This window comes from Bombus bifarius, unplaced genomic scaffold (assembly GCF_011952205.1).
Source record: "Bombus bifarius isolate JDL3187 unplaced genomic scaffold, Bbif_JDL3187 scf7180000007996, whole genome shotgun sequence".
Taxonomy (NCBI): domain Eukaryota; kingdom Metazoa; phylum Arthropoda; class Insecta; order Hymenoptera; family Apidae; genus Bombus; species Bombus bifarius.
Window position 1 is genome coordinate 2,703,634 of NW_022884376.1, and position 24,025 is coordinate 2,727,658.

At 34.4% G+C, this 24,025-nt stretch overlaps 1 protein-coding gene, 1 long non-coding RNA gene and 1 other non-coding gene across 8 annotated transcripts; 2 read left to right on the plus strand and 1 right to left on the minus strand.

Moving 5' to 3' along the window:
- Positions 1-73: 73 nt before the first annotated feature.
- Positions 74-22,795, plus strand: LOC117205958 (helicase domino). Of its 6 annotated transcripts, XM_033444831.1 has the most exons (33): positions 1,532-1,673; positions 3,003-3,211; positions 3,339-4,035; positions 4,401-4,532; positions 5,197-5,501; positions 5,592-5,918; positions 6,176-6,386; positions 6,458-6,672; positions 6,758-6,895; positions 6,966-7,056; positions 7,267-7,460; positions 7,543-7,644; positions 7,892-8,207; positions 8,276-8,450; positions 8,539-8,725; positions 9,001-9,137; positions 9,268-9,454; positions 9,544-9,862; positions 9,953-10,033; positions 10,322-10,579; positions 11,126-11,445; positions 11,529-11,821; positions 11,912-12,284; positions 12,367-12,563; positions 13,438-13,552; positions 13,629-13,961; positions 14,050-14,271; positions 19,003-19,038; positions 19,126-19,294; positions 19,406-19,890; positions 19,974-20,258; positions 20,340-21,476; positions 21,558-22,795. In XM_033444831.1, the coding sequence occupies exons 2-33, from the start codon at positions 3,014-3,016 to the stop codon at positions 21,861-21,863; spliced, it is 8,541 nt and encodes a 2,846-aa protein (XP_033300722.1). In that variant the 5' UTR covers positions 1,532-1,673; positions 3,003-3,013; the 3' UTR covers positions 21,864-22,795. The 6 variants fall into 6 exon arrangements, with proteins under 6 accessions (XP_033300718.1, XP_033300722.1, XP_033300717.1 ...); XM_033444827.1 differs by lacking the exons at positions 1,532-1,673; positions 19,003-19,038; positions 19,126-19,294; ... (2 more) ...; positions 20,340-21,476; positions 21,558-22,795 and adding an exon at positions 74-382 and having other exon boundaries at positions 14,050-18,319; XM_033444826.1 differs by lacking the exons at positions 19,003-19,038; positions 19,126-19,294; positions 19,406-19,890; ... (1 more) ...; positions 20,340-21,476; positions 21,558-22,795 and having other exon boundaries at positions 14,050-18,319.
- LOC117205965 lies at positions 930-1,831 on the minus strand. Its single transcript, XR_004487324.1, has 2 exons — positions 1,643-1,831; positions 930-1,533 (listed from the first exon to the last, which is right to left on the minus strand). It is a non-coding gene; the product is annotated as an uncharacterized LOC117205965 (long non-coding RNA).
- LOC117206193 lies at positions 5,971-6,105 on the plus strand. Its single transcript, XR_004487351.1, has one exon. It is a non-coding gene; the product is annotated as a small nucleolar RNA snoR639/H1 (small nucleolar RNA).
- Positions 22,796-24,025: the final 1,230 nt, after the last annotated feature.

Here is a 24,025-nt window from a genome sequence, read left to right on the forward strand (position 1 = left end):
GGCAATCAAAAGATGATGCGCCGAGTACCGAAATGACCTCAGCGTCATTCTTACGATTGTACGTACCGTATCGCACGTGGACATCTCGTTGAGCATACTAGAGTCGAGTAGAGTCAGAAAAACGTGTCACAAACTTGAAGTATACAAAATTTCATTTATTATTCGATTACGATTCACATAGAATCTATCGTAGATATAATTATGGTTTTCTGTGAGAAGACTTATCGAGGCTGTGTCATTGCATTTGAAAATGTGTTTAGCATACGTTGTATCACGAGAAGTTGCGCATGTGTTCAGCATATAGATATATATTTTTTCGATTTTGGGTAGAAAATGTGCACATTCACGGATACAGAAAATCACAGAAGGAATTAACGAAAAAGTAAGTACAATTTTCTTCTTTTTTAACTGTACTTCCTCTTACATGTATTATTAATAGTAGTTACATTATAATGGTTATAAGTAGCATGTGGTATATTTAAGTGTATATAATGCGGCGCTTAGTATGAAACTTGATTAAAATTTATTATTCTAATAAATACACCGTGTTAATAATACTTCAGTAATTGTGTATATTTAAAATAGAAAACATTACCATTGAATAAATATATTATCAATTAAAAATATGAAATTCATAAATATTTTTACAAGTATTTTAATAATATGTATGGCATTTTCCCTTATAAATAACTATAATGATCAAAGCAAGAAACAATAAGAAAAAATATAATACTTAATTATCAAAATATTATATACAGATAATGCACGAATCACGTGGTGCGTAGCTGTAAGTAAAAGAGAAAATGTTTTAAAAGATTTGTAGTTTCATGATATTATTCAACAATTTGTTTGCATTATAAATTAAAGCGAAACATTTGGATAACGGCTTTCTATACGATGCCAGGAATGTAAAGTGATGTAATACTACATGTAATGTATGCCTATATTTGTCGGTTACTATACAATAGTATAAAATTATTACCGAAGGATAATAATAATAATTTACTGTTACAAGATCTTTTAATTTCTATATTTTTAACATCATAAGAGCGCCCGCTTTGTGATCATTTTTAAGAAATTTGATTATTTTACAGATAATCAGATAAAACTGTTTTACCAAATACGATAAAGCTTTTATATATCTTCAATCCTTATCAACAAGTAATAACATGTAGTATCTTTTTATTAATAGGTTTCATGCATATTGTAATCCATATAGTGATAGATTGTAAAGAATGCATGTTTTACACTTAGAAATAATAGTTGCTGATTTGATTTGTTAGTCGGAAAACGAGCCCTTTTAATATTTTTACTACTAACCAATCGGGAACGTCTGATACTGCCACGTTGCCAAGTATCCGGTTGTATTCGGCCAATCGTAGATTCAGCGCCCAGTTGGAGCGGCATCTCTCCGTGGCTTGTGTAAACGTGAAGTAGCGAGCAGCTCAAGATCTGGTCGCGGTCGAAATTTGTCGGGAGCCGTCGCCATGTTTAGAAGTGTGTGCGTCCTTGAGCGAGTCGAGCGAAAATGTTCTGTAAAATATTAGATATAGCTCATGCACTGTACATTACGTGAAGTACCTAATTACAATTTAATGCTTGTCGATCACGGGTGTAACAATTATTTTTGTGGATGGCTCACCTACGTTGCAGAATTTTGTGATTACAGTATGGTAAGTCCGCCCTCCTATCAGACCAACGCCAACATGGCGGACGAAAAATTTCCTTTGTATCGCCGCGAGGCTCCACTGACGCAATTGTGAAAAATGTATTATTTGGAAAGCGATACACTTTAAAAGACCAGAAAAGCTGTTTCCACTCTTAAAAAGCTTAACTGATAGACCGGTGTGATGATTGTCGTTATTACATTAAGATAAATTGACATTTTTCTAATAAAAAGACTTGAACGCCCTGAATGCTTGATATATTGGACGTTTGCGTATTCGTTGCAATCTTTTGATATTCTAAATGACATCGTTCATTTCACTATTCGGTTGATTGTAGATATGTTCTTATTACTCATGATGCCGTATTTTTGAGGGTGTTTTTTCTTCTGCGCAATACGCATGTTTTACAAATTCCAATGTGGTGTATCAGTTGGATCAACGGAGAAATTTTGATTTCGGCGCTTTTTTCACAAATCAATTAACGTTCTCATTTTGAACTATTGAGATTACTTTACTTAGAATAAGCTTGAAATGTACATATTTGATCTACAATTAAATAATAAATTACTTATATACATTTTAAATAATTGAAAAATAAACTGTTAGTAATTTGTGAAGCTTTAGTTTGTTGTTTCTTATACATCTTTTTCTCTTATTATCAATTTCATATATTTATTTTTTTATTGCAAAATAGATATGTAATTGTTACATAAATGTTCAATTTATTACAAAGAAGCACAATTTCAATTTATTTTCATATCTTTTCAATTTTTAATTTGCTCATGTTTGTTTTCTTTTCCCTATTTGTTTGTTTTTTATTAATTTGTTCTGAATACAAACATATAGGTTTTAAAAAAAAGCTTGCTTGATAAATGTAAGGTACAAAGATTAAAATATTTAATGCTTGATACATTATTACTAAGATACTTATGAGAATAACAAACACATTTAGTAAAGTTACTTTTATTATAAAGTATAAAAAATATTTGTTTTATATATTTTTTTAAATATAATTAGAAATTATTTAAATTTGTATTGTTGGTTTGATAGATAAAGGTATAGATAGAATTATACAAAAATCTGGATTTTGAGTAAGAATATACCAATTTAACATTTATTGGTAACAATATATGTTTATATTTATCTATTGAAGTATGTTTTTCAGTTTCAATGTAATGTGCTTGTATACATTTATATTTCTTTAAATATTATCAATATTTTATTCTTATGTATCATTTTTTTTTTTGCTACAAATGATAAATGGTTTCATTCCTTTATTTTTCGATTGCAAATGACAAAGTTATTAATAACATTTCTTATTACTTTATATTATAGTGTAATGTGTAATGAGTGATAAGCAGACTGCACCTATTTTACCACCCCTCAATGGGGGTGGAGGAAATAATGGGGGTAGCAATGGAAGTGCACCGCAACAGACTGTTAATTTACAACAAGTTCTTGCTACTGCCCAAGGACTTAATGTCCTTACTACAGGCGCTGGACAGCAATTTGTTATTACTTCACAGGTCCCTGGCCTTACACAGGTGCATATTTTTTAGTGTATTCTAATTTTTGTAACTTTTTTTATACATAATTTTTTATGAAATTTTATATATAATAAATGCTGTATAATAAAAATTTAATGATTTTTTGTTTTTTATATGATTGCAGGTTATACCAAGTAATGCAACAACAAATACAAACATTCAACAAGTTGGAGTTACAAGAATTGTTAATATCAGTGGTACACCACCACGTGCAGGTAGCATGGGAGTTGCAGGTGCAAGCAGTTCACCTCTTACATCTCCTACTCGTCAGGGTTCACCTAAAGTTGTTTTAGCAACATCTCCAAAACTTGTTCGAACTTCTATTGGAAATATGTTTGTTGCACCAACCTCGCAAGCTTCTATGCATTCACCACCTGCAAGAAAAAAGTTGAAATTAACAGATTCTACTGAAAAACATACTATGCTTGCTGATGATGCAATGGGTTATAGAAGAAGAATTATGGAACATAAAATGAAAAGGATGCGTGCAATAAGAGAGAGATATGCAGAAAATGCATCAGAATTATTCTTTCTTCATGCTGGAGGCAATATGATGGATTTTCAATCATGGAAGAAGAAACCTCCAACACCCCAATATTTGCATTTTTTACAGCAAAATAGATTAGATCCAGATGATGATGAAGATTTAACAGCTCCACTGCCAGCAATATCAGAAATTCCATTAACACCAACTGCAACAACTGTTTCTACAATAGTTCCTGTGAATCAGTGTACAGAAGTAAAAATTTCTGGAATGAATGCTGCTCCAGTTGCGGTGTCCACGACATTGCCTGCTGCAGTAGCTCAACTTAATCAACAAGGTAATCATATTGTCATTGTGAATATAGTTGTAACTGATTTGATAATTTAAATTATATTATAGCAATCTTACTTCCTAATAAGATGTTTTACATTTAACACTAATCATTTTCACTAGAATATTAAAAGGCACACCATTATTTTCAAAAAAGTATAAATATTATAGAGTAAAAGATAATTTCAATTCATGTGTAATGTATTAACCTTGCACAAAAACTATAAACATATTTTAGAATATGTTCTGTATTTAGGTACTTATACTAGTTTCTCATTATTAATAAGTAGTTTTTTGAGAATGTGGAAAATCAATTAGGAGTTTTAGTATATATTTTACAACAACCAAATATGTAATTACTTTGCATAATAGGACATGTACCAGGTAGGCCTCAAGGGGGCCGCCATGGCATGGTGTTTGCCTTCAGAGCAGCAATTCAGTCTTCACCAGTCACCGCTCACCCTCCACCTACTTCTTCTACTCTAGCACCCACGCTCATTATAGGTGATTACTGCAGGCTTATCGTTTGATGTTTAGACTCCTTACTTTTTTAAAAAATAATCTTTATTGAATTCTGTAAACTTATTTTCAATATATCTAAAAAAAATTTCACTTAATTGAGAAAATATCACTAGATATTACTTTGCATTATTAGTGAAACAGTTTATTATAGGTTTCATTAAATAAACATGATATGGTGAGTGAAACATGATATGGCTACTTTTTGTACTCAAATAATATTGTATATTCCTCAAAGTATTAAGAGCAACGATTTTCATTAAAAAAAATGCAATAGGCCATTTTCTTTCATATTAGATGTAATTTTTTTTATTTTATCTTCTAATCCAATCATATTAAATTCATAGTTCATTTTCATTTAGTGATTTATACCTTTGAAAAAAACTTACAGCTGTGTTTATGTTAATCATTTATGTATTATGATAGTATATTCTTTTTGATATTGTAGAGTATTCCACAGTAGACGGCTGATTCAAGTTACACATTTTGGATCAGTTCACTCTTAGTGGAAATATTAATTCACAGCATAAGTAAGGTTGTTTAGCAATATGCTTTTCAGCCTAAGGGCGCTGTTGATACATGTATACATACTCTTAATTTTCTCTAAATAGATTTCTTCATGTATTAAATTATTTTATTACTATTACAGGTAATGCACCAATAGTTCCAGGTTCACCAAAACCTGTGACAACAACTGTTACAAGTCCAGTGATAGATAAATCTACAATAGCTACATCTATTACAACAACTATTACTACAATGACTACTCCTACCCTTACTTTTACTGGAGCTACCACCACTACAGCTACTGTTACTACTGTTACAAAAACATCTTCTGCGCCTACTATACCTACTCAGCCCATTGTTAAACTTGTTAAGTTACCTGCCTCTAATGCAGCTACGTCATGTGATATCACAAATAACCAAGAACAAATTGTAGAGAAGGCAAAACAGGTAAAGTAATTTCTATGCAATTATGCAACACTTAATGAATTATTGTGATAACTACAAATTGGTATAATTTGATACGTAAAATGTTTGTAGGAAGCATACGTTATGCAAAGGATTGCGGAATTACAGCGGGAAGGATTATGGTCAGAAAGAAGGTTGCCTAAAGTACAAGAACCACCTCGTACAAAGGCTCACTGGGACTATTTGTTAGAAGAGATGGTTTGGTTAGCTGCTGACTTTGCTCAAGAACGAAAGTGGAAAAAAGCTGCAGCGAAAAAGTGTGCGCGTATGGTACAGAAATATTTCCAAGAGAAAGCAATTCAAGCACAAAAAGCTGAAAAATCACAAGAGCTTAGGTTAAAGAAAATTGCTAGTTTTATTGCTAAAGAAATCAAAACCTTCTGGACAAATGTGGAAAAAGTAAGTAACAAGAAAAGGAGTTAGAATTGTAAACTATAATAATAAAGATTTTACCCCACACTATTAAGCCGACAATTTCAATGTATTTCAATTGAAACTGTGTGCTCGTTGTGGGAACAGCAAAGTCTGCTCATTGTGTATGATTGTATTTATTATTACGGTATAATCAAAGAATTGATGCTGGACATATATTTTTATATAACACAAACTATTTATAAGATTGAATGTATATTTCATGTTTATATTTTGTTTTCAAGTTAGTGGAATATAAACAACAGACAAGGCTTGAAGAGAAAAGGAAGCAGGCACTAGATCAACACTTAAATTTTATTGTGGGTCAAACAGAGAAATATTCTACATGGTTAACTGAAGGACTTAATAAAACTGATGGTCCTCAAAGTGTGCCAGCCTCCATGAATAGTTCGCGTATTTCTTCCCCAGTACCACCTGGCAAATCTCATTCTGATGGTATGTAAAATACATTTTCCTAAGCTCATCGTATTTCAGTTATGTTAATAGTTTTAATCTTCTTAATATAGAGGATTTTCAACCAAACCAAAGCTCAGATGATGATGAAGAAACCATAGCAAAAGCAGAAGAAGAATTGAAATCTGTGACAAACCATAAAGAAGAAGTTGAACTGCTGAAAAAAGAATCAGAGCTACCCCTAGAAGATCTCCTTAAAGAGCTACCACCTGATTACTTGGAAAATAGAAATAAAAGTTTATCACCTGCATCAAAAGGAGTAGAGGAAGTATGTAAAATATTTTTAGACCAAGGGTTTTAATGACACTATTTCTTACTGTAAGACAAAATTTGTTATATGTATTTATTAATAGGAGAGTGAAAAGACAACAGATGGTGATATGGATTTTGTTGCCGCATCGGATGAATCTTCCGATGAGGAAGAGACTATTATGGAACAAGAAAAACTGGAAGAAAATGCGGATTATAAACAAGAATTAGACGATCTTAAAGTATGTATATACTCTTCTAGCTATTATGGAGGACTTATGGATTTTCTCTATAAAAGTTTAATACTTTTAGGCTGAAAATGAAATGTCTATTGATGAACTTATGGCCAAATATGGTAACATGTCGGATGTGCCAATAGATGTTGAACAAGAACCTATTCAAGGTCAATATTATTTAAGTTAATTTTCGCCATATTATATTTGTTCATTGATGATGATATTCTACCGATCCTGATGGTTTAAGAAATGGTTTTCATTCTTAATTCCTGTTACTGATGTGACTTGAGGCATTTGTCTGAAAATTAACATTTGTTACAATAATCCAATAAACATGAAAATTTATAATACGTATATACATGTATTTATTTGTGTAGAGTCAGATAAAGAAAGCGTAAAAGAAGAAGCTCAGGAAAATGACGAAGAATCTACGAGTAACGAAAGTGAAAGTGAAGAGAGTGACAACGAAGTTGATGAGGAAGAGTCTCAAACACAAACTGATAATGAAGCCGATATTGGACTTAAATCTCTTTTAGAAGATGTATCCATGGAAAAATCATCAAATGATAAGGTAAGATGGTGTTTTCATTATTACTCATATAGGAATTTTGTATACAAAAAAATAATTGCACTGGTCAATCTGCCTTTTACAGACTGCAGAGATGGACCATTCAAATGCTCGCGATGAAATGGATAACGTCGCGGCATTGGCAGAAAGTATCCAACCTAAAGGAAATACTTTACTTACCACCAGTGTATGTGTCATTGAAATATTTTTGTATTTCCATTGTGGGTATATCAATTATTCAGCCTTTCATCCAAGGTTGTGTAACAATATTTTGCACATGACCATTTACGAAGGCTAAAGCATAAGTGATTTTCTTTTAACAAGTAAATTGATTCATCGATTTATTTTAGAGAATTATCATGACAAATTTTACCAGTTATACGAATTAAAATAAAGTTATGTATGATTGTCTAACGAAACTGATATAATTTTAGGTTGTTACGAAAATTCCATTTCTTCTGAAACATCCCCTTCGAGAATATCAACATATAGGCTTAGACTGGCTTGTTACAATGTACGACAGGAAATTAAATGGTATTTTAGCAGATGAAATGGGTTTGGGTAAAACCATACAAACGATTGCTTTACTTGCGCATTTGGCATGCGAAAAAGGAAATTGGGGTCCTCATCTCATAATAGTACCAACATCTGTGATGCTTAACTGGGAAATGGAATGTAAGAAATGGTGTCCAGGATTTAAGATTTTGACTTATTACGGAACGCAAAAAGAAAGGAAACAAAAAAGAACAGGTATTAGTTTATCTCTGAAGAAATATAATTGAAAATAGCAATATTTGTAATATTTTATTTATTTTTAGGTTGGACTAAACCTAACGCTTTTCATATTTGCATAACATCATATAAACTGGTTATACAGGATCATCAAAGCTTTAGAAGGAAAAAGTGGAAATATCTTATATTGGACGAAGCTCAAAATATAAAAAATTTCAAATCACAGAGATGGCAATTACTATTGAATTTTCAAACCCAACGGTAAATATCTATTTGGATAATATAATTTATAAATATATTACTTTAAATTATATGAAGAACTTATATATAAAAATCCTTATTATTACAGACGATTATTGCTTACTGGTACACCTCTACAGAATAACTTAATGGAATTATGGTCATTGATGCATTTTTTAATGCCGAATGTATTCCAGTCACATAGAGAATTTAAAGAATGGTTTAGTAATCCTGTTACTGGAATGATAGAAGGAAATAGTGAATACAATGAAAATATTATTCGTCGTCTGCATAAGGTCTGTACGTAATTTATTTTTATATACTTTGTTTCACATATGCAATTATTCGCTACCGACACGGATATATGATGATTACGTATCGCATGTCTGTTTTATATAAATAGCGAGATATTAAAAAAATTCTCTATTAAAACTCGCGTGTCGTAAAGTATTGATTTGACATACGAATCCTGTCTAGAGAAACACTTACAACTTTCATTGTATCAATCTTTTCCTCTAAATTTGTGTATCTCTGTTATATGTTATTTATATAGCAATTATATTGTTTGTAGGTTTTGCGGCCTTTTTTATTACGAAGATTAAAAACAGAAGTAGAAAAACAATTACCCAAAAAGTATGAGCACGTCGTTATGTGCCGTTTGTCAAAACGTCAGCGATACCTATACGATGATTTTATGTCCAGAGCAAAGTAAGTATTACATATTTTGTCACTTTTTTTTATATCACAAAGATTTATGTAATATGAATATATATATATATATATATATATATATATATATATATATATATATATATATTTATAATTGTTTTTCATGAAGAACAAAGGAGACCCTCGCCAGTGGCAATCTGTTAAGTGTGATTAATGTATTAATGCAATTACGGAAGGTATGCAACCACCCAAATTTATTTGAAGTTAGACCTACTGTATCACCATTTCAAATGGAAGCTATTGAATATGTCACAGCTTCGTTAGTATGGAGTGCTCTTGATTATGATCCATTTAAGGTAAAATATATAATTTAATTTTTTCTAATACTAATTATGCTCTTAGAAGTTTAGAGGAAAGTATAATATATTTATTTTTTACTTTCTAGCATATCGATCTATCTAGTATTAATCTTTTATTATGTGATTTGGAGTTAAGTCTTACTGCGTTTGTGGCGCATAGAGTCAGACGATTGCAAACACCACGCAAGCTTATAGAAGAAATAGACACACAACCAGATCCGTCTCCAAGATGTCCACCTGGAAAGATTAAAATTAATGTTAGATTATCTAATCAAGTTAAACCGTCATCCGTACCGCGGCAGACGCAAACAAAATTAAAGAATTTGACTGGAATATTGCCTACTCCAAAAGTTGGAACATCTCCTTTAATAAAAACAGCAAATAATCAAAGCACTCCAGGGCAAGGTAAGAATGATTATAAGATTTATAGACATTTCATATTTTGGATTTTTCCAATTTTTGCAATTAATTTTCTCTGTTTTTATAAATTCATAGGTGTCACACTAAAAGTAGCAGGTGGCCAACAGTTGCAAGGATATTCCGTACAATTAGTTCAACATCAGGGTAGTGTAAAAGGTGAGGGTTTTCTCTCGTGTGTTTTTACACCTTTACTACGTATATTTATATCCAAAACCTGAAATCCTTGTGCATCATCGATCAGTGGTTGCACTCAAACTTATCGCTGTGTAATCATTCTTGCAATGGTGCTAGAGCAATTGATCTCGGGCCAGCTTGTTTATAGTTTCCCATGTTATAAGCATTCTAGAACCGAGAGCACATTAACAAAACTTACATTTAATTAGAATCTAACATTTGTGAATCACAGTTTGTGTAAAACATTTGTTGTGTTTGCTTCGAAAATAGCAATTCCTGTTGGAACACTAGCACATAACCCACAAAGTACAACAGTGACACCAACTACAGCAGCAACGAGTGCACAGAGGATTACAGTAGGGAATGCAAATATTATAGATGGACTGCAACGGCTAGCAACACAAACAGTTGCAGTTAAACAAGGTGATTCCGTCCAAAGAATAGCAATGCCTAATCTTGCACAAGTGGTTCAAACATCTATTGGTAGACATATCATTCTGACTTCAAATCAACAAAACACTAACACAGGTTTGTCCTAAGAGTGCTCATATCCCACTGATTTCATTTATGTTCTGTGTTCAAAAAATGTGCACCATATACATATATCCTTTTTCATGTCATTTGTATGCATTTAGATGAATGTTAAAGAATAATACAAAAATGCATGATTACAATATTCCGTATGTTAACCCTTTGCGGACGGGACGGTTCGAAGTCTGCCGTGCCGTTGGGCCGAACTGCTGCCGCGATAGTCATTTAAAATTGCCAGCGCACATTTCTGCTTTAGACGCGCTTTTCGTTCATAGGTGTCAAATTCTAACATATGTACATGCACAGATTCTCCACAGGATAAATAAAATGACACATATATATGAGTCGTTCGGCTCTATCAGTTGTTTTCGCCAAACGGATATATGACTTCCTCGGTCAAATTGATGGCTTACGCAGAACGCATATATTCGGCGGTAGTCCGCGAAGGATTAATAGGCAATATTTCTATCCTAGTAAATTGATATATTTTTCAGATCTTATTTAAATTTGTATACGAATGATTAACATTGTTTATATTTACAGTTTCATTTCCAGTAATGACTCCATGTGTACCACGTTTGAAAGTTTTACCAAAATCTTTAATGGGCCTATCTACCTCGGCAACTACAGTAAACAAAGTTATAGGAGGAGTGGTGACAACTACAAGCGGAACAAGTGGAAGACCCGTTATGAGGGTGCCGCCTCTTAATGTTACTGCCTCTCCTAATGTCACTGCACAGTCTCCCGCTGGCAATGGACAATCTCAACAACAATCAAACCGTTGTGGTATTGTTACTAGACACGCACAAAAAGAATCAGAAAAGGCACAAATCAAAGAACGTCCAAAATCCGAATTTTATTTGGTAATTATCTTAATCGAATAAGGTTGTAAATATTCGAAGGATTTAAAGGTTTAGAAAATTTAAAATATAATATCTCTTTATAGCCACAATTAGAAGAAGAACGGAAACAAAGAAGACAAGCTAAACTTCGTCTACTTGCAAATACTAATGAAAGGCGATGTGCCGCATGTCCTCTATATGGAGAAGATTTGTTTATGGCATTAAGAATTGGTAAACCATCTACGGCATGTCGGTGGCATAATGGTTGGGTTCACTGTGCAACTGCTAAAGATAATGCACGTACACGAAGGCAGTTTTTTTCTCGCACAGAAGCACTTGCGGAGGCGATCAAAAGTACAGAACAAATTGTTGAGGAGCTGAAGGAAGTTTTTGAGAGGTATTGTATATTGATAAAAAAAGAGAGTTCAGTGTTTAGTAATTTATTGAAGTTATTTAATTATTCTTGACGCAATATAATATATGCTAGGTTTGTTGTACATGTTCCTGCTGTGTGCGCCCCTACGCCACGTTTTCACGTTTCTCATCCTCCTCCACATAAATTGTTCGCTCAACGACGTATACAAATGGAGTTACAACGTCAACTATCGCCAAAATTGGCATTGTTCCATCCAGTAGCTAGTGCAATGATGACGCAGTTCCCAGATCCCAGATTGATACAGTATGACTGTGGAAAATTGCAATCTTTACATCAACTTCTTAGAAAGCTTAAATCTGAGAACCATAGAGTTTTAATTTTTACACAAATGACCAGAATGTTAGATGTATTAGAAGCTTTTCTTAATTTTCATGGACACATATATTTACGTTTGGATGGTACTACTAAAGTAGATCAGCGGCAGGTAATAATTATTTACTGTAAATTATTATGTCATTATTTCTTTTATTGTTCTCTAACATGGTTTATTTTACGGGGAACTGCAGGTTTTGATGGAAAGATTTAATGGAGACAAACGAATATTTTGTTTCATTTTATCGACGAGATCTGGAGGTGTAGGTGTGAATCTTACAGGAGCAGACACTGTTATATTTTATGATAGTGATTGGAATCCTACGATGGATGCCCAAGCACAAGACAGGTGTCATAGAATAGGTCAAACACGTGATGTACATATCTACAGGTATATATAAAAAAATATATACATATACATATAATATATTATATATATATGTCGGAGATGAAAGGAAAGCCGAAGCCTTTCCTTGGAAATTTTGGGAACATCCTCTAGTACATTAGCCTAGATTTTATTATAGCTGTAATTGTTTAAAATTTGTGATAGCGAGATTGGGTTCAAGGTGACAATTGGTCACTGAACGTAGCCACGGTCACGAGATAAGCGTTTTGCCTAACGGAGGTCTGGAGTGGTTGTATGGGTTTTCCGAGAAGTGTGATTGTGGTGGCAGGCGGCCTCTTGAGCGGGCCTAGCCACGTGTGAGGTTACCTCGGAGGTGCCGAGACGATGGGACATACATTGTATCAATAACCAAACTCCAGGCAGAAACTGCCTAGCAACGGCGTTCGGAACTTCTCGATGCTTCTAACGAGTGCGTATCGAATTGCAGACGAGGCTGGCATTCGTGCGATTGCCTTGGAGAGTGACACATCGAACATTTCTCGTCAATCGTATTTTGCGCCTAAGATTATTTTTTTACGCTTAGTAAAGAGTTATCTCGTTGGCCGTGGATTCGTTTGAATTGAACAAAAACATTGTTAATAGTGTACATAAATTCATTATTCGTAAATCATATTATTCATTAACTTCATTGTTCATCAAATTTATCATTCATTAGACTTAATTATTTGTTAAGCTTAGTGATAGTCTTGTATATACGTGTACATATCTTGGCTTTGTGAAACGATGGCTAGTTCACGCGAAGAGTTGTCACGCGCCCAAAATTCCGATTTTAACCCGACATATATAATAATAATATATATATATATATATACGTATATTATATTTATGAATATATTTAATTATTCTTCACATGTTTTAGGTTAGTAAGTGAAAAAACCGTAGAAGAAAATATTCTGAAAAAAGCTAATCAGAAGAGACTACTTGGAGATTTAGCTATCGAGGGTGGTAATTTCACAACTGCTTATTTCAAAAGTGTAAGTATTTTGAAAAATTTTAACGAAGAAATATGCTCTAAAACATAATATTTTATGATTGTAATTATCTTTACAGTCTACGATTCAAGATCTGTTTAACATTGATCAATCGGAGAATGATGCAACGACTCGAATGGCCGAAGTATTGGAACAAAATAGAGATCGAGAGAAGTTCTTGCAAAAGGATAACCAAGGTCAAACTTTAGAGGATAAAGTAGCGATGGGTGCGCTTGAAAGCGCTCTTGCTGCTGCTGAAGAGGATCTTGATGTCCAAGCCGCAAAGACCGCTAAAGCAGAGGCTGTTGCTGATTTAGCAGAATTTGACGAAAATATACCCTTGGATGACGCGGACAGAGATGACATGCAAGTTAGCAAGGCTGAGCTTGAAGTACAAAATTTAGTATCTCAGGTAAAATAACGTTTTTATCCATTTTTATAATATTTTATTCAAATCTTAGCATGTATATCGATAAAAATGTTTGTGTTTTTGTACATAGTTAACACCTATAGAACGTTACGCGATGAAGTTTGTCGAGGAATCAGAGGGTGCGTTTTCTGCGGCACAACTTGCAGCAGCCGAACGTGAACTCGAAGAACAGAAGAAAGAATGGGAGTTGGATCGGCTACGAGCATTGCGCGAGGAGGAAGAAAGGAGAATGCGATTAGCAGATGACGATGAGAAGCCTTTGACGTTTGGACGCGAGGATGCGCAAAATCAGGTTAATAGTGCTAGTAATTCTAAGAAATTAGTCAATAAGAAACTCCCACCAAATAGGAGGAGGAATTCGCGTAAGAATATTAGTAAAAGTGCTCAAGAATCGGAAAGTGAAACTGAGACTACTACAGAATCAGAATCAGAGTCACAAGAAGATGTGGTAGAAGATAGCCTTGACGAAGAGTCGAGTCATACGGAAAGTCAAAGTCAAGGCGACGAGGATGAGGAGGAGGAAGAGGCACACGATCAAAATGATTCTGAAAAGGGCGGATATCCCAAACGTAAGAACCGTTCTAATAAATCATTTAGTCAAAATCATTTTGATCTGAACAGTCCACGGACGAGATCAAGGGGAAATGTTAAAATTAATTTGTGGACATTGGACGTAAGTCCTATCTTGCCTGGTATAAAACCGAAATGCCGAGGTAGAGCCAGCAATTTGCGCAAACAACGTGAGCTTGAAATGAGGATGAAAGCAGAAGAAAATTTCATTTTACCTTTGCCACCAGTTTCTTCAAGTCCGAAAAAGTTAAATAATACCAACATTTCGAATAATCCCAATGAAGGAGATCATACTGTGAATGAGAAAGAAGTGGTAACAGCTGATTTAAAACATACAGATGCTGAAAAAAGTACAATTCTGCCTACTGATGAAAAGCGATCTGAAAGCATCGAAAATTGTAAAGTGATTGTAAATCATTGCACCATTGCAACTTCGCCAAAATCGAACTGCGATAAAACTGTCATAGACGAATCTAATGCCACCATAGCTTTAGATTCGTTAGAAATAGAAACGTGTTCTCAATCAGGTAATTCATCGGGCATGTCAGAACAGAGTAAAGATTTAGAAGAAGGTATAATTGATAACAAAGACGGTGGTGAAGCAGCACAACAGTTAACAGAGAATACCACATCTTCAATATATATTACAAAGTTAATGCCCACAGCAATGGCGCAATCTAGTAATTTAGAAGGTACTGCAAGTTGTAATGACGATTCCGAATATTCTAACGTTGATCTGATCTCACAGAATAGTAGTCCTCGTTCAGTTGTAATGGAATTGAACATGGTAAAAAGAATTTCTGATTCAAAATGCTTGAAAAGTTCAATGACTTTGGAGATAGATGAAGAAATTAATATATCGGAAGATTCATTGATTGCTCCTTTAAAAAATAAAATAGTCGTTCAAGATACAGATGAGAATGATGAATCTACAATAAAGAAATTAGCAAGTGATACTGTTTCTAAGAGTAAGATAACTTCATCTGCCATTGATGAATCAGATACGGGATTAAAAGGAGAACTACTTATCTCTAACGCAGAATCGAAGGTATTAAAAAATAAATCTCTAGACGAGCTCCAAGATATAAATATTTCTAATGACGAGTATAGTGTAAAAAATGATACAAGAGCGCAGAGTCCTATCGAAATGAAAGAAGACATGGATATGAAAGAAACTTCAACAAATAATAAACAATACGATGAAAGTACTTCAAATTCAGATACAACAAATAAGTCTGTCAATGATAATGAATCCATTTCTGTGATAGAATCAAGCTCTAGTCAAGAACCTAGTAGCAGCAAACAAGAAGAAAACTATACTAAATTAGATGAATGTGTGCGCGATGAAGATGATACAAAAGTTCAGTCGATCTCATCGACACAAAACAGTGACAATATTTCCTTTGATACTTTAGGCTCGAATGAATCAAGTGGATCTGAATTTAATGCAGAGAATAAGATTAAATTTCGTAAACCAGATACGATATCTTACGGAGTGACTACAAGAAGCGCGAAAGTAAACATTAGCGTAGAAACTACTGAAAATAAAAATTTGATATTATGTAGTGATACATGTGAAAGTCAAGGAAGCGAAATTTCAAATTCAAATTCGAATTCGAATACTCATCGAAAAGAAACTAGCAAAGTAACACAGATTCGAAGGCCCGACACACCTCGACCGACGATAGAACATTCTAGGATTACAAGGTCAAGTGCAATTCGTTCTTTAACACCTCCACCGAATTCAAATTCCACAAAATCATTGCAAAAAAAACGACCAGACACTCCTTTGCCTGAATGCTTTAGATCTTCCCCACGATTAGCGACGAGGTCTATGTCAAATTTGAGTTCATCACTAAGAAACGAAGAACAAAATACATCGTCATATGAGAAACCCATGACGCGTAGGTCAAAGACTTTGGATAATGGTGTTTTGAATCCAACTGTGTTTCGAAGAAGCAGTTCAATACCACCTATGAAACCAACATCCGATTCGAAAGATTGTACTAGTTCTATTTCAACTAGATGTAAAAGAAATAGTGAATCTACAAGTACGAATACAAGTACACCGAGACGACGACCGGATACACCTGTTCCTACTTCTGAACAAGGATCGAGAGTTACTCGATCTGGATTGAATTTTACGCTAAATTCGGCAAAGGGTCCTAATCATGTGTCGAACAAAGGGAATAAGCACATTCGGAAGATAGATTCGTCTTCTGATTCAAAATCACAGGAAGAGGAGTCTTCTTCTGCCGTTTCACCATTGTCTGGAAAAACAGAAACGTTGAACACAGATTCAAATGGTAACGCGGTTGTATCAGAAACCTTCCCCAAACAAGATGATTCAACCCTATCCTCCTTTAATGAAATTAACGAGAAACCACAAAGAACTGCTAAAGTCGTTGCTATTCTTACTTTGGATACACGAAGTAATCATACCAGTAAAGCTTCTAGTTCCGTTCATGCAAAAACATCTAATTGCAATTCCTCTGATACGAAAAATAATAAAAAAAACGCCGATTCTAATTCAAATTCTGCATCTGATTCGTCAGGGAAAAATTGCGTTCTTAGGATTTCAGATGTTACTCCGAATTGTAAAGTAGATGGGTGGTGTGATTCTGGATTGGATACTGGTTCTCGAGATCGCGTTTCCTCTAATGTATTTTCCAATGTAGCAAGTACTTATACCAGTTCCAATAAGGCAGGAAAATCACCGACATTGAACAAAAATACGTCATTGAATTCTAAACTTAAAACTGATAAGGTTCCGATACAATCAACAGTGATAGCATTGGTCGATTTGGACAACGACTCTAATTACGATTCATCAGATGGATCAAAGAAATTAAGAAGGAAAATTAAACGAACACGACTGTCATCGTTTGCAAAGCCATTGATAAGTGGAAAAACGAATGAATCACAAATAGCTGACGCTCCAGATGACGAAGAGCAGATACCGCCAATGAAAAAGTCGATTCGTACTCAGCTTACTCCTCCTCCTCCTTCTTCGCAAACAACTCAATTGGAAAAATTCAGTAGCGGTACTATATCTTGAGTCCCGCTAAAACTTTATCGCTGTAACATTTAGCAGCGTGTTTGTATAAATATTTCTCATAATTTAGACATTAACATTGTCTTGAACTACTACCTGGAGCGGCGTGCGCATAAAAGAAACCAAGTTCTAATTGTTTCTTAATTTTCACATGATTCTTGTATATAATCACAAAAGTAAAGATAAGTGAGAGATGTTTCTTTTATTGTACTAAGTACATACGTGTAACATTTTTAGCATTGTAAATTGTACTTTCCTGTAAAGAATTCAAGTGTCTTTAATTGACATTGTAATTTATACTTGGTGATAAAAACGAACGAAAGAAAATGATAAAAGAAATAAGGCAAGGCATTCGATTGTATTATAATAGGATATATAGAGGAAAAAAAGATTCATTACAGCTTAGCTCATTAGTACGTTGCGAAAGTCTCGCCTTTGCGACGATTTTGTAGCGTTTGATTTCTTAAATAAAAAGAAATAAACAATCGAGTCAAAAGTAAAAAGCAGAAATAATTCTGTGAATGCGACGTACTTTGTTCTCATTAACGCCTTGCACTCTACATACTTTGCAAGGTCGTGACCTGATTACATATTAGACTTAAGAGATTCTTCGTTTAATGGTATGCCCTACTGTAATATTTAAGTTGCGTGCCTGTATTTTGTATGATCGAGTGAGTCCGAGGAAGGAAATAAACAAAATATTCCTTGCTATGAAGATCATGTGTTTTCTTATTTCTTGGTGCGGATCCAAGTCTGTTCGATCAAAGGTTCAGTTCCGTTTTGGTGTCAAATTTTGCTCAGTGTGCTTGGTTATATATACTGAGATCATTGAAAGTAATGATCTTGTATTCTCGCGATGTTTTGGTGTGGCAAGGCTATCATGACCGCACATTAAAGAAAAGAATTTTTTTTGCAAATATTAGATAATAGCATGCAGTAGAAAGCTCCAAATAATTATTTGAAAAATGGCACCAAAACACTGCCTTTGCCATTCCAAACTTGGAGTCAGCCAAGGTATAAGCAGGCACATTAATGAGCGTCTTGTACAATATTTAATATCTACGCGGGATTGAAATAATGAATTTCTTGAGTAGAAAAATGAGCCTTTGAACGAGCAAAATGTATGTATATTTCCTATTCATTTCCTTGATCTTCCAAAATTACTCAGTTATTCAAGCATTCTAGCATTTTTTCGATTGCATTTAATAGAAGACATATGAAGACATATATAAAAACGAAGAAGAAATCATTTTTTCTTCAAATTATTCGTCATGTTTAAAAAGTGAGTGCTTCGTACACGACGCTCGTTCTTCGTAATCTTTCTTTTAAATCTTGTTGAAGCAGATTTTTTATTTATAACTTTCGAATCTCATAGACGTACTTTTTAATGTCTTGCAGATATGGTTATCGGACGACAATATGGAGCAAATGCCGGTTAGTATAGAAATTTTATTTTTATTTTCATTTATTATTTATTTGTATTTTCAGTTTAATCTATGTAAAATTTATTTTAATGATTAGATGTGGTGCCCTCCTACACCTCCTACAACAGATAATGATGTTTACATCGACTATTCCTTGGGATTCCTTTATGAAAATACTCCTATGTCAGAGGCACAATTACCTCCAATATACATTAAAAAGGAACAAAAAAGAAGTAGGATTGAGGCTGGAATTACTGATCGCGATGGTAAGTAGTTTATATATTTATAAGAAATCTATCTATGGTACTTTCTTTATGTACATATACAGTTGATATTGTTTTTTTAATTGTATATTAAATTGTTTATCTTCTATGTAGGACGGCGAACGGTTAAAATGCGACACAAGGAAGAATCTGTTTATGCACCGAGATCCTTATTCGATCGACCTTCACCAGCGCTTATGAAAATACGTCGCGATATGAAACTACATAAATATCGTATAGTTCGACCACCAATTCCACTGCCTGGTATAAAACCGTCGCATATGTCAAAGTCTTCCGCGGACCAAGAACATGTTTTAGATTGGATGATACACGAGGATTGGGCCCTTCTGCAAGCAATTCAGGTTTATCAAGGACTGCCGTTGAATTTGATGATTTTATCTCCTGGTCATACTCCCAATTGGGATTTGGTTGCGGATATAGTTAATAATACTTCTCGAATATATAGATCTCCTAAACAATGTAGAAGCAGATACGAATCAGTAATAGTACCAAGAGAAGAGGGAAAGTTACTTTATGATACTACGCCGAAGAAACAAAAGAAACAGAAAGGGGTTTACAAAATGCCTCAGGTTTCCGAGGTATATCGAGATACTTTTATTCTACATTTGACGAGAGATATTTGTTGGAAAATAGTTATCATTTTTTAATCGTCTTCTTTTAGCAACAAAGTAAAACAAACAGGCCAATGAAAACGTCTCAGTTATATAATCAGGATAAAAATCATTCGTTTACATTAATGTGCTGTCAGAGATTTGACACCATTAAATCTGTTTCGAATAAGAGAACGCCTACTGTTAAACCATTGCTCGTTAACCCATTAATGAAAAATCCTACCAACGCTGCAGTTTTAGCTGAATGTGGTATCCAATATGATAACCCATTAGCTCCTATAGAAGTTGCAACGCGACGCGCCGATAGGATCGCAAAGGAGAAACTGAAACATGCTGTTAGTATAATAAGGCGTAATGTCTTTTAATTATCGAAATTTTTAAACATTTAATGGCATAATTCAATATTTTGTATCCAGGTTTTATCAGCAGAGCAACAGCAACAAGTAGCCGCTCGCATATTACAGCAACAGCAACAACAGCAGCAGCAACAGCAGCAGCAGCAGCAGCAAGTTCAGCAGCAGCAGCAGCAAATCAAACTGCAACAGCAACAACAAGCTCAACAAAATATTTCAAATACCTCAAGTCCTCAAGTGCATCAACTAACGCAAGTTGCGACCACCGTCACAACAGGGTTAACTACAATGAAACCTATTACCACAATTAGTAGTGTTACTACGGGTGGTACGACAGTTGCTACGTCAACAGTTAAAGCCCGACCAGGAGGAACGTTAAATATGCAAGATGCACGGGCAACGCCAACCGTTGTCAGTGTCGGTAATCTTCAAGCCGCTCAAAGAATTGCAACAGCGAGTTTAGTATCCGCTGCACAAAGTTCACCCGCGGCTACGCAGAAAGGTATTGGGGTTACCGTGGCGACAGCTCCGGGTACTAAAACGTTAACTGCGGCGCAATTACAATATTACCGACAACAGCAAGTTCTGTTGCGACAGCAGCAACTAAAGGTATTGCAAGCACAGGCTGCTGCAAATGGTCAAAAGGTATCGGTAGCCGTTTCAGCTGCCGCTGCGCAACAAAGGGCTACGTTGATGAAGCAGAATATAACTGCTGGTACTGTTGCACAAGCAACTGTTGGAAAACAGACGGTAGCTCGTACAGTATCAGAGACAGAAATGGCTGCTTTAATAAAACGGCAGGCTTTGCAACAACAAGCAAAAGCTGTGGCTCAAGTACAGGTACCTGCACAGACTGGACTTACTCCGGCCCAAATATTTGCTCAGGCAGGTTTGCAGGTACAAGCTGGAACATCAGCTAGTGGAACTCCAGTTGCTACCTTAGTAAAAACTGCAAACGTTGCCAGTGTACGTACAGCAACACCTCAACAAATTCGTCAGCTCGCTCTGCATCCACAAATCATCACTCAAAGAAAATTGCCAGCGCAGAAAGTTGCACAACTAACGCAAGTCGCTGCGAAAACTGGTGTTCAGACTCAACTGATTGTACAACAGAAATCATTGCCTGCGACTATGACCGTGCAGCAGATTCAACAAGTTATGAAACACGTTCAACCATCAGCGATGCAACAATTTACACATGTATGTTATATACTTCAGATGCCGATTTTGTTGATATCGTTCGTTTCTTTTACATTCTTTTAAAATAAAATGTGACTTCAGGTTTCTACAGGACAAGCAGTTTCTCAACCTGGACAAGTAGTTTTAGCAAAGTCTCCGTTGCAGACGAGAGTAATTCCAGTCGCATCCGCTGCTTTGAAACAGACGATCCAAGTTATGACTGCAAGTAGTGCTCAATTGCGCCAAGCTGCACCTGCTCAGGGTAAACCTGTCGTTACAGCTGCAAGAGGTAGTCCTGGTCCTAGTCAAGTTAAATTGCAAACTCTTGCACATCCCATTCATCCCCAGCAGGTACAGCAACAACAACAACAGCAATCACAAACTCAACCAGATACTCAACCGAAGTGAATATGTTTCATTACATACGTTCAAATTTATTAGATGTTACAAATTTTTCTACTTACGTTAGTCGAAATAAAGCTTTTATTTGTGGAATAAAAAACAAATGATGACATTCCAAAAAATATTGCAAGTAATTTAACTACAATTAATTTGATGTTATAATTGATGATGTGATCTTTTATCTTCTTACATCTTTACGTTTATATTACTAGAAGGTTTTCTTTCTTTTGTATTTCAATTCTATCTACGAAAACTGATATTTCTATTATCGCCTTTCAAAATTTGCTAGTCGAATTTGTATATAACATCAAGAGAAAAATTTTGTGCGCTACTAAGTTTTGAGAAATTGCGATATGGTATTATGACATTGTTTTAAGTGCTCATAAAAATTCGGAAAAGGTTATGAAATTGCAAACAGCAACAGAAGTGGCAAGGCAATACAAGTACACAGCTTAATTTTTTAATTTCATTGAAATGTAAGTCCATGCGATTTGAATGTTTTGCGAAGGTATTGATGTACTAATTTATATTAAGCAATGCAATTCTGTTTAAATAATATGGTGTATATGAGTTAATCTTAATATGTCATCCCGAGAGGAGCAAGTAATTTATAGAAGTCAATCATGAAATTCAAGATATCTCTACGATAATCCTGATCATATGTTAAGATGTATTTTTCTTGACTCTGTAAGAAATAAGAAGAGGCGATTCAGCTTCGAGAAATATGTTTAATTTGTTGATACACACGAATGGAAAAGAGTACTACGAAGCTACGACTGTATATGTATCTATAGTTACCTGTAGGAATTAAAAATTCATTCGATGATACGATGTTTATACTAGAATCTTTACCGAATTGTGTAAGATTGTACTAATAATATATATAAATATGTATAATTCGTGTATCATAGACGCTAAAATAAATCTATCATAAGGAATTTTGTGTATTCCAACGAAATCTTGTCAAATAACTTGTCAAGAAACCGTTATTACCATGTTATGTATTCCTTTAAATCCCGTATCTTCTGCTAGAAATATTTTCGCGTATTGTTTGAAACAACAAACATATTTCAGGTGGACAGAGTTCGTGGGCTACGCTGTATATAGAGAGTTCAGCTACAGGTGTAAAAAATTTAAGAGGTGATTCTTGAACTTAAAATAAGATAAAAATCAAGGATAAGAAGAAAATTATTGGCATTTTTGGCTTTGCTTTTTAGTTATTGATAATTAAAAATCAGCCGAAATACCTCGGATTATCTTATGGATTTTTATGAGTAGATACATTTAATGTTCAATCTACGATTTTTCTTACGAAATGTCCTGCAGGATATTTTACATCCGGAATGCCACAATCTTCTCTATGACTTGTACCAGGTAAGCTCTGCTGCCCATGTTCCATTGAGTATTGCTGTGCATCCCGCTGCTCTGGTTGACTTACTTCGCTCGTGTAAGGAGGTTTGCACGCGTACAGGGGTATTTCGGTGGCCTTTTAATTGACAGTAACTAAAAAACAAAGCTGAAAACAATTTTTTTATTTCTGATTTTCATCTTATTTTAACTTCAAGAATCACCCCTTAAATCTTTTTATACCTATAGCCGGACACCCATATATATAAACAGACACATTTTTACATCCATTTGATAATTTTGATCGTGTACAGTGGAACTTCGTTTATCCGTTCCTTCTTTATACGAACGTTAATTATATGCGTTAATTATACGAACATATAACTGAGCCTTTGTTATTCTAACTACACTCGAGCTTATTTTATAATTGCCGAGATAATGCGATTTGTTCCATTAGTTACCGTTTTCGCGCGGTCTAGTTAGAAACGGTGCGTGGAGGTGTCTGTGGTCATTTCCTACTAAAAATGGATTTCTTTGCGCTTTTTATTAATTTGCGACCTAACAATTGGACTTATCGTAACGTAATAGGTCTCACTTTACAGATAATTTTATTAACTGCAACTATCTCTATCGGAACTTTCCACGTACGATCAATAGTTTATAAGATACAAAGCAAAACGTAAAAAGAATTCGTGTTTTTCTCGTTCAATTGATATTTTGTTCACGGGGCTCCGGAGGAGCTTATTAAATGTCGCTTATTTTGTTTTCAATATCGTTCCGAGTCATATCATACGAAATATTTCTACCATTAATTTGTTTTT

Bases quoted from the DNA above. Each gene is read 5' to 3' on its own strand.
- LOC117205958 (XM_033444827.1), top strand. From the start codon at position 3,014: ATGAGTGATAAGCAGACTGCACCTATTTTACCACCCCTCAATGGGGGT. The intron at 10,034-10,321 runs GTGAGGGTTTTC...CTTCGAAAATAG, and splicing joins ACATCAGGGTAGTGTAAAAG to CAATTCCTGTTGGAACACTA. The intron at 13,553-13,628 runs GTAAGTATTTTG...TTATCTTTACAG, and splicing joins CAACTGCTTATTTCAAAAGT to TCTACGATTCAAGATCTGTT.